The 10,842-nt window shown below is 42.5% G+C and overlaps 1 protein-coding gene and 1 non-coding gene across 2 annotated transcripts; one reads left to right on the plus strand and one right to left on the minus strand.

The window, feature by feature from the left end:
- Positions 1 to 793: 793 nt before the first annotated feature.
- LOC106835930 (melanoma-associated antigen B18-like) lies at positions 794 to 1,831 on the plus strand. Its single transcript, XM_070503301.1, has one exon. It carries the CDS (start codon positions 794 to 796, stop codon positions 1,829 to 1,831), a length of 1,038 nt encoding a protein of 345 aa, XP_070359402.1.
- Positions 1,832 to 7,860: 6,029 nt separating this feature from the next.
- LOC123282767 (U8 small nucleolar RNA) lies at positions 7,861 to 7,976 on the minus strand. The gene has a single exon (XR_006523006.1). It is a non-coding gene; the product is annotated as a U8 small nucleolar RNA (small nucleolar RNA).
- Positions 7,977 to 10,842: the final 2,866 nt, after the last annotated feature.

Consider the following 10,842-nt stretch of genomic DNA (forward strand, 5'->3'; position numbering starts at 1 on the left):
CTAACTCAGGTCAGCAGACTGAGAAGTCCCAGGCCTTATTAGGAGTCAGAAAAGACACGTGTGTGACCTCTCCGCGATTCCTCTGCCCGCAGAGAAGAGCAGGGGGAGCCTGGAACCCTAGGCCTGCAGTTATGCAGGGAAGCCCGGGGCAGGGGTTGGGGGGGGGGGGTGGCCGGAAGTGCTCACTCTGACTTCCGCAGCACCAACTGTAGAACCAACCGCAGGCTTTGGTCTGAGAGGTGTGGCCTCACGTCAGCAGAGGGAGGAGTCCCAGGATTTGACAGGTGCCAAAGTGAGTAACTTTTGTTAGAACTGAAAGAACAGGCTCCTCCAAGAACTGAAGTGGCTGCACAGAGCCTCGCCCTACTCTGGCATGCCCCGCCCCACCCTGTCAAGTCTAAGGGACTCAAATATGGCTGTTAGGCCTAACGCCCGCCCCCTACTTCCGCCTAGGGAAGTTTTGCGTGGGAAGCCTTGGTCTGAAGGGGCAGCCTCAAGGCAGCAGAGAGTAGTTAAAGGACCCATCAGGAGCCAAATTTACTATCCTGAGTTAGAACTGAGGTGACAAGCCCTGGCAATACAGAAGAGGTCCACAAAGTCCTGCCCGCCCCTCTCATGGGGGTCCCTCAAATAGTACCCTTAAGACAACCAGCGGAAATGGCTTTTCTTGTGAGCCAAGCTAGAAGCTCCCTTCTGAGGCTGTGCACACCGTCTCTTCCTCTATCTTCTAGGGTGACCTCTTCATCAACCTAACTGCTTCAGCACCTGCCAGCTGTCCCTCACCAGAGTCATCATGCCTCGAGGGCAGAAGAGCAAGCTCCGTGCCCGCGAGAAACGCCGCCAGGCCCGTGCTGAGACCAAGGGGCTGGAGGGTGCTCAGGCCACTGCAGCAGCAGAAGGAGAGTCCCCCTCCTCTGCCTGTCCTCCCTTTGGAGGTGAACCTCAGAATTTGCCTGCTGCTGAGATACCTAGCACTCCTCTGGCGCCTCAGGGAGCCCCATCTACCACCAACACTATGGCAGCTGATTCATGCACCTATCCAGATGAAGATTCCAGCCAAGATGAGAAAAACGCCACATCCTCCAAGGGCACTAAGGGCAGGAGCGGAGATCCTTTAAACGACAAGGTGGTTTTGATGGTGCAGTTCCTGCTGCAGAAGTATCAAAAGAAAGAGCCAATTACGAAGGCAGACATGCTGAAGTTAGTTACCAAAAAATACAAGCCTCATTTCAATGAGATCCTCAGGAGATCATCTGAGTACATGGAGCTGGCCTTTGGTGTTGATTTGAAGGAAGTGGATCCCATCAGGCACTGGTATGCCCTTGTCAACAAACTAGAGCTCACTTTCGATGGAACAATGAATAATGAGGAGGGCATGCCCAAGACCAGCCTCCTGATGATTGTGCTGAGTGTGATCTTCATGCAAGGCAACTGTGCCCCCGAGGAGGAGGTCTGGAAAGTGCTGAATATGATGGGTGTATATGCTGATAGGAAGCACTTCATCTATGGGGAGCCCAGGAAGATCATCACCGAAGATTTGGTGCAGCTAAACTACCTGGAGTACCAGCAGGTGCCCAACAGTGATCCTCCACGCTATGAATTCCTGTGGGGTCCAAGAGCCCATGCTGAAACCAGCAAGATGAAAGTCCTGGAGTTTTTAGCCAGGCTTCATGATACCATCCCCAGTGCCTTCCCATCCTGGTATGAAGAGGCTTTGAAAGATGAGGAAGAGAGGGCCCGAGCCAGAGCTGCAGCCAGGGCTCATACCGCTGCTGCCATGGCCAGTGCACGTTCCAGGGCCATGGCCAGAAACTTCTCCCACACTAAGTGAAGTCTGAGGCTGGTTTATCACTTTTTTGGTTGAAAAGGTGTGTCAATTTGTAATAGTGGAGGCCAGGGTGGGGCTGGAGAAGTACATATTATCTTTGCGTTCCTGTTCTATACTGGTCACTTGGAGCTTTACCTTTCTTTCTTTCTTTCTTTTCTTTTTTAGGTTATACTTTAAATGTTGAAGTCCAAGGCAGTTTGTTTTCTTTGTGGAAGAAAAGAGCAATCAACTTTCTAAGAAGTGGATGGCCCAGGTGGGTCTGGTGGGAACACAGTATATATCATCTTTGTGTTCTTGTTCTATGTGGTAAACTTAGAGTTTTATCTTTCTTTCTTTCTTTCTTTCTTTCTTTCCTTTTGTTATATTTCAAATGTTATTTCTTTAATAGAAGTTTTAAATAATTTCAGAATCTAAATTTATGAATGATATTGGTTACATATTTATTGCCATTTAATAGATTTAAGATTAAAAGTTTTATTATTTTGTAAAAAAAATCGGGAAACTTTTCATATTTACTGAACCAGAACAGCACAACATGGCACGTAAGAGTTATTTTCTTGGAAATGTGAAAAAATGTAGCAGTAAAAGTGTTGAGATCAAAAAAATAGAGGGGGAAAAGTAAAAGATGTTCAGTTCTTGGTTTCCTTTGTCCATTTTAGTCTGCTATGGTGTAAAAATAAAAGATACATAGGTGGATTAACTTTGTTAAAGAATGTAGTAAAAATAAAATGTTTATAAACTAGAATTCATGCTCACTGGCTCATTCATTCTCCAACTATTAATTGAGCATCTGCTCTTTTAAAGTTGCCATGTTAAAAGTGGGGAAACTAGGATACAAAACACCCCAGCCCTTAGAATTTTATAGTCAAGGAGGAGTAATCAAGCAGAGAAGATGGTGAAATACCCTCTGAGATCTAAAGGACAAGTGAGAAGGAATAAGGAGGTAAGTGGGGGGTGGTTGGGAGAAGTGGGAAGGGGAGGGGTGTCTGGCTGAAAACAATAAGGTACAAATTCCCCGAGGAAAGACAGTTTGGGGTTTTGGGAAACTTTATGTCCCTCAGTTAGATATACTGTTAATTTAAGCTGGATGGTAGGCTAGATGAGGCTGTGGGACTGGGGAGCAGAGGCCAGATTTACAGATGGTGTTTCTCAACATTGAAGGACAAAACTCTGGAATGCAAACCTGCTCTTAAGAGTTTCTTTAGTATTATCAATAAACCAGAGGAAAACCTCCTCCTAGGGCAGAAAGGGAAGGTGTCCTGCGCTCTTGTTCATGTGCAGTTGAACACAGAGCACAATCTAGTTCTTTTATGCACAGTGTCTTCAAGGAATGTCTGATAAATAAGGGTGATACTCTAAGGGATGTTGAGAAGTTACTATGTTGGCTCTCTTTGCCATGAACTGGATGGGAGAACCAGATCTCAATGCATAAAAGGGCATTTTAAGTAGGTTATCTCGAGTATAATTTTGAAAAACTCTTCGGGAGGGCTCCATATTTGGTGGTGATGAAATGAATGAAAATAGGGGTGGTTTGGATGAAAAGGCACCTGGGAAGGAAGGTATTAGTCTTTGACACAAATTCTAGGACATCTGAGTTGCATTCAACTGGGAAAGACTCTCCTCACTCAAATTAAGTAACCTATCCTCAAATGGGGGAAAATTTATTTAGTTTTACTTGCTAAGGAGCATTATGGGCTAATTTGGTGTCATTTGCCCTAGAAAGCTGCATATTCTGTGATATCTCCTGAATTAATAAAAAATAAATCCTCCCCCCCGAGGCGAAGGTATTATCAACTGCGGTTTAAAAAAAGAAAAAATCAGGGGCCAGCCCCGTGGCCGAGTGGTTCAGTTCACACGCTCTGCTTCAGTGGCCCGGGTTTCTACCGGTTTGGATCCTGGGCACGGACATGGCACGGCTCATCAAGCCATGCTGAGGTGGCGTCTCACACAGCACAGCTAGAGGCATTCACAACTAGAATATACAGCTATGTACTGGGGGGCTTTGGGGAGGAAGAAGAAGAAGAAGGAGGAGGAGGAGGAGGAGGGGGAGTGGGAGGAGAAGAAGAAGAGATTGACAACAGGTGTTAGCTCAGGTGTCAATCTAAAGAAAACAAAAAAATCCTATGATAACTGCCATTCATTAAAGTCCAATATTTTCCAATGACTCTGCCAAGTGCTCCATATCCATTACGAATATTCCAACAGTCCTACAAGATAGAACTTATCAGACATACTTCACAGATGAAGAACTTGTGATTTTCTCAAGTTCATATGGCTGATAAACGAAAAAGCTGGGACTAGACCCCAGGTCCAAATTTTTCTAGACCCCACACTTTTCCACTCCTCCAGCATGAGGCAGACCTTCCATCTCTTCATTTTCTATTCTCACTACTCCAAGGTGTATCACAGGCAATTAAAAAACAGGACTCTCTAGCCAAGGTACCAAAAGCAGTGCTGATGAAGGAAGGTGAATATGAGAATAAAGCACAGCTTGGGGACTGTCTGTGGGCTTCATTTGCTGAGGATCCTCTTGTCCCTAGCCCAAGGCAGCCTGGACAGCTGACTCTGCCCAGGTGCTGGCACAAGGCCTGTACTAGCACTTTCCTGAATTACAGCTCTTGTCCCCTGGGTCTTCCCCCGTGTGCCCTCCTGTCCAAATTGGAGCCTCATATGCTGACCAGCTCTTCGCTGTGTCCTCTGGAGGCTGCGCTCTGCTTCCTGTGACAAAGGCAGTCCAGAATCACCTGCCCTCCCCTTGATTGAAGCATTCCAACTCTCTGCAGGTGTGCCTTGGATGTTCCATTCCTCTTGGTGGGACTGTTGACAGTGAAGTTTAGATACCTGTTTACCACAGCCCCACTCCTCCACCCCACATCTCTACAACAGTCTCAAAGTGTATTCCAAATGAGCTGGTGATTAGAGCCTTATTTCTTATAGAATATACTGGCTCTTGGGATGTAATTGAAGTTAGACAGGGAGTGTTGTAAACAGCCCAGATATTGTTAGTAGGATTTTAAAGGAGTGTGTTATTTGAGACTGGCCACGGAACACACAAACCAATGAGTGAGCTTACCTCGATGGTCAATAACCAAAGCCCCCCTCATAAGTCGGAGAAGAGGAAAGACCATGGAATCACTGTGTAGCAAACATCTACTGAGGCTGAATGCCTCAGAACCCCGGAGTTGCTCTAAGCGGGGAAAAATGGTTTCTTGGCAGACATACTATCTTTGAATAGCAAAGATTAAAATAATTTACCATCCTTCTGCTGCCTCTTATCTCAGTAATTGACCCAGAGGAAAATCTGGTTTTTCCTTGTGCCTAATGACACTCTTGTATGTTTAATCATGCTGAGAGTTGCTGGGACTCACAAGTTAAGGTTTTTACTGTGCATCAATAGAAGAACATTCTCACCCTATTGAGACTCTAGAATTTATTTCAAAGGTGAGTTAGGAACGTGCTATTGAGTGAAAAACGTGAGCTCTCCCCACAGAGATTTTACAGGGTCCTTTTGAAAATTAAATGCGATCCAGTATTTGAAAGCACCTCCCACATAGCAGGCTTGGAAAAAAAGTTGGAGAATTGCAAGACAAACTGACCTCCTTAGAAGCTCCTCCAAGAAATGAAGAGGGTTGTTTTCATATAAATTCTAATAGTTGCTCTTTTATTGAGCACCTACTATGTAACGGTTTTGGGGAGAGACTGCAAGTGTTCATCCACATGGTGTCTAGCTCTCCTTCCTCGGCTCATGGGGAGATTACATTCCCAGTCCACTTGTACTGAGGAAGGGTCATGTGACTACACAGACACTGAAATATGAACAGAAACCATGTTTGTCACCTCCAGGCCAAGGTATTTAAAAGCCACTGTGCCACCTGCATGCTTTCTGTTCCATTCAGCAGCAAACACAAAGATCCCTTGTTGAGGAGTTGGAACCACTTGATGGGAGCAGCCTGGATATCTGGGTCATCTGACAGTGGAGGCCCCTGCCCACCCACATCAGATTTTATGCGTATGAGACATAAACTTTGGTTGTTTTAAGCCATTGTAGGTTTTCAGATTTTGTCTATTGCATCAGCCAGCAGTTACTTTATTTGACTAATGCACAGCTACCATTTTTGTGGCTAGATGTATTTAAATATTTTAATTACAAAGGTCATAGAACATATATTCTTGTTGCAAAAAAATTCTAACATACAGATAAATTACAATTTCCCCTTTTCCTCAAAATTCAGCCCCTTCCTCAGAGGTAACCACAATTAACAATCTGGTGTGTGTCATTTTAAAGCTAATCTGAGGCTTTTTCACAAATAAGTATGCTATAAAAATATATAATTTTTTTTTTTTACTGGGAAACGTTCGCCCTGAGCTAACATCTGTTGCCAATCTTCCTGTTTTTTATTTTTTTATTTTTTACCTCCCCAAAGCCCCAGTACATAGTTGTATATTCTAGTTGTAAGTTCTTCTGGTTCCTCTATGTGAACCACTGACACAGCATGGCTATTGACAGAGGAGTGGTGTGGCTCCAAGGCTAGGAACCATTCGCAGGCCGCCAAAGCAGAGTGCACCAAACTTTAACCACTAGGCCATCAGGGCTGGCTCAAAAAATATATTAATTTTTAACTTACATGATTAGCAATGTACATATTGTTCTACCTCTTGAACTTGTCACTTAATAAAATGAATGCAGGATATTTCCATGAGAGAACATATAGATCCATTAGACTCTTTTAACTACTTTCTAGAATTCTTTTTTGTAAAGCAGGTTTATTGAAATATAATTGATATACAAAAAACTCCACAGATTTAGCATATACAATTTCATGAGTTTGGGCATATGTATACACCTGTGAAATCATCACCCATGATGAAGGTAACAGACATCCCTAACCTCCTAAAGCTTCCTTGTATCCCTTTGGTTTTTTTCTTTCATGGTAAAAATACTTAACATGAGATCTACTCTCTTAAAAAAACTTTAAGTGCATAATACAGTATTGTTAACTATAGGCACTATGCTGTGCAGCAGATCTCTAGAACTAATTTATCTTGCATAGCTGAACCTTTATACCAATTGAATGACTTCCCATTTTCCCCTCCCCCAGTTCCTGGTAACCACAGTTCTGTTCTCTGCTTTTATGAGTTTGATGATTTTAGGTACCACATAGAAATAGAACCATGCAGTATTTGTCCTTCTATGACTGGCTTTGTTCACTTAGCATAATATCCTTCAGGTTTATGCATGTTGTTGCAAATGGCAGGATTTCCTCTTTTAAGGCTGAATAATATTCCACTGTGTGTGTATATCTATATTTATATCTATACCACATTTTCTTTATCTATTTATCTTTGATGGACATTTGGGTTCTTTCCATAACTTAGCTGTTGTAAACAGTGCTGCAAGGAACATGAGAATGCAGATATTGCTCCTAGATCTTGATTTCCATCCTTTTGAGTATATACCCAGAAATGAGATTGCTAGATCATATGGCAGCTCTATTTTTAATTTTTTAAGGAAACTTCATACCGTTTTCTGTAGTGGCTGTACCATTTTACATTCCCACCAACAGTCTAGAAGAGTTCAGTTTCTCCACGTCCTCGCCAACACTTAATTACCTTTTTTTGTTAAGGTTGGCAGCTGAGCTAACATTTGTTGCCAATCTTCCTTTCTTCTCCTCCTCCTCCTCCTCCTCCTCCTTCTTCTTCTTCCCAAAGCCCCCCAGTACATAGCTGTATATTCTAGTTGTATGTCCTTCTGGTTGTGCTATGTGAGATGCCGCCTCAGCATGGCCTGATGAACAGTGCTAGGTCTGCGCCCAGGATCCGAACCAGGGAAACCCTGGGCCTCCAAAGCAGAGCGCACAAACTTAACCACTCAGCAACACACTGGCCCCTCTTTTTTTTTTTTTAATAATCATCCTAACTGATGTGAGGTGATAGCTCATTGTGGTTTTGATTTTCATTTCTCTGATGATTAGTGATATTGAGCATCTTTTCATGTACCTGTTGGCCATTTGAATGAGAGATCATCAGGGAGAATCAGAAGCAATCAAAGTGTTGTAAGTTTTGATTACACACAAACGTTAATCACATATCATCATGTTCCAATCTGCCCTCCAAAAAGAGGAACAGGTGAGGATTATCCTACCTATGTTTATGTGATAATTAATTGAACCATTCTCTCCTCCTAATGGACATAAAAATCACTTCCCATTTGTTGGTATGATTAACAGGACTGAAATCAACATCTTTGAACATGGAATCTTGGGTAAATATGCATGCTTTCTTATGGGAAAGACATAGCAAAGTGTAAATTTGATTAAAGTGGGCAAAGCGTGAAGACTGAAAATTTTTACAAATATTACTGAAATTCTGTTCCAAAAATGCCATACCAATTCATAGTCTCTCAGATTAATGTATGTGAATGCTTTATATTTTCATAGACACTTTATTTTATCAGTCTTTTAAATTTTGGTCAAATTTTGGGATGAAAGATATTGTCTTATTATTACTTTAATTTTTATTTCCTTTTTTTCCAATGAAGTTGATAATAAAATTAAATTAATCCCTTACCCATATAGAGCTGGATTTCTGCATTAATGTCTTGAGTACTTGGTTTCTTCGAGGCATACTTTACATTCTGAAATATCAGCAACATCTCTCCTTTACTTTGATAAGGGCTTGATCAGGATGACCAGTTGCTGGGCAATGGAGCCAGAAGGACACCCTTAGCTAGTGAAGATCTGAAGGCAGAGCAGTTACCAGAGTCCGTGAGAGAGACCACATGTAAAACCTTGTCCAGAGAGCTGAAGGCAGGCTGGCAGTCAGTGTTCTGGATCTAGAGTTCAGCATAAGGTGGAGAAGGGACCATAAGGAGAGAAGATGGGGAATCTGGGTGAAGGGTCCAAGACAACTTTTGTTTATAGGCTTGGGATCTTCCTGTTTTATGTGGTATCTTGGAGATCTTTCCTTCTCTTTCTATTTGTTTTCATTCTTTTTAAATTTCTTTCATTCTTTCTCAGTTAATTTCTAAATGTTGTCCCTTTTATGAGAAGATTTAAGTAGCTTCAGAAGGTAAGTTTATGAATCAAAACTTGATACACTCATTCCTGTGATCAGATTTAAGAGTAGGAGCTATGTAATTTGGAAAGCAAATTGGGAAATCTTCCATCTCATTTTATGATATGGAGCAAGATACCATGGCATTGAGTAGTTTCACTGGAAATATGAAAGACTTCAGTAGTAAAATTGTTGGTCTCAAGAAATAATGTGAAAAGCGGTCAACTCATGGCTTTCCTAATACTTTGTCAGTCTATAAAATTAAAAGATGCATACGTGGATATGCTTAACTTACCCAAGAATGTAGGAGAAATTGGAACTTAAATTAGATAGCATGTTCATTGGCTCATTTATCCTCTAAACATTAACTGAGCATCTGCTCTTTGGAAGACAGCTTGATTTTCTTGGGGATAGTAGGGATTTTGTGTCTAGGAGCAGTCGGAAGTTATGAGATATCAGGGTAGCTCAGAAGGACACTTAAAAAGGAATGAAGAAGAGGTGGGAACCCACGTGAGAGCAGTTAAATGTAAATGCCCTGTGGCAAATCCATTTGGGCATTTGGGAAACCAGTCTTGCAGTAGGAAGGAAGTTTTTAGTGTAGCTGTACGGTGGGTGAGGTAAGGCTGTGGGAGACTCTCAGAAGGTGTGTCTCAGAGTTGAGAGACCAAAGGCTAGAATGCAAAATGGCTCTTAACAGTTACTCTTGAATCCTAGATACACTAGAGAGAAACTTTCTACTGGGAGAGGCAAGGTAGGTGTCATGAGTACTTGTCCTCATACATCTGATTACAGTTTGCAAAGTAATTGTTTTACATTCTCAACTGCAAACGCCTGCTGTATTCCATCAAGAAGGGAGGATGACTCAGAAGGTGGAAACAGGAGCCCAAAAGATGGAGGTGATAGCCAGAGGAATTATTCTCAGGCTTAGAAATCTCATCAAGGTACTGACACTATTTGCCCATTGAGATTTCAGAACTGCCATTGTCCAGTGACTCTTGTACCTCCTATTTGCTTGTTTCTAAACAGAAATGTCTACAGGTGTTGTTCTATTTCTGTGTCACTATTGTACACTGGATGTGTTGGGACAGATGATTTATCTCTTCATTTCCCAACTGGTATGCTTAAAGAACTTTCCCCCAAGAGCCTCATCACCTGCAGTTGGACCTGATTTGGATGCTGAGACTTGGACTTTGTGCTGATTGTTGTAATGGGACAAGACTTTTTGGGATCCTGGGAGAAGGTGAATGAATTTTGCATAAGGTGGGGATATGAGACATTGGGACCTGGAGGGTGGGCTGTGGCAGATGGAATCTCATGGGCCCCCATGCCCCCCACCTCCTGGTGATCACGCCTTTGTGTACCCATAACCTTGAGTGTGCGTAGGGCCTGAGACTTGCTTCTAACCAATATTTCATGACAAAGGTGATAAGATGTCACCCCCATGACTACATTATGTTATGTGTGTTGGGGAACTAATTAGAAACAAACTATCCTACTGACTCAAAAATTCCTCTCCACAAAATATGTAAAATAAAAGACAAATCCAAACTTAATAAGGAGAGAGCTTTCTTCAGAAAGGATTATTGCAAGGGTGGAAAGGGACTTTTGAAATAGGGGGAGGGAAACGGTTGCAATAGGGGGAAGCTGTGACCACAAGATCTGCGAGGATCTCAAGCATTAGGCAAAAAGAGATTTTCTTCTGTAGAGAGAGTAAACAAGGCGGGAAAGATGTGGGAAAGTGGGATGAAAGGGCAATGTGATTGGATCAGTGAATGTTTTACCCTGAGGCCCACCTATTCTCAAGAGGGGTTGTATGCTGGCTCAGGTGAGGGTGGGCCAGAGTTTAGGAGCCTGGAGGAAGAAGAAAGGCTTAACGAAAGTTTAGCTAATGAGCATTTGGTTTCAACTCATCAGTGGTGACAAGCAGTTCAACTAATCATTTATGAGGCAAAGAATGGAAA

This window comes from Equus asinus, chromosome X (genome assembly GCF_041296235.1).
Source record: "Equus asinus isolate D_3611 breed Donkey chromosome X, EquAss-T2T_v2, whole genome shotgun sequence".
Classification (NCBI taxonomy): Eukaryota; Metazoa; Chordata; class Mammalia; order Perissodactyla; family Equidae; genus Equus; species Equus asinus.

Bases quoted from the DNA above. Each gene is read 5' to 3' on its own strand.
- LOC106835930 (XM_070503301.1), top strand. From the start codon at position 794: ATGCCTCGAGGGCAGAAGAGCAAGCTCCGTGCCCGCGAGAAACGCCGC.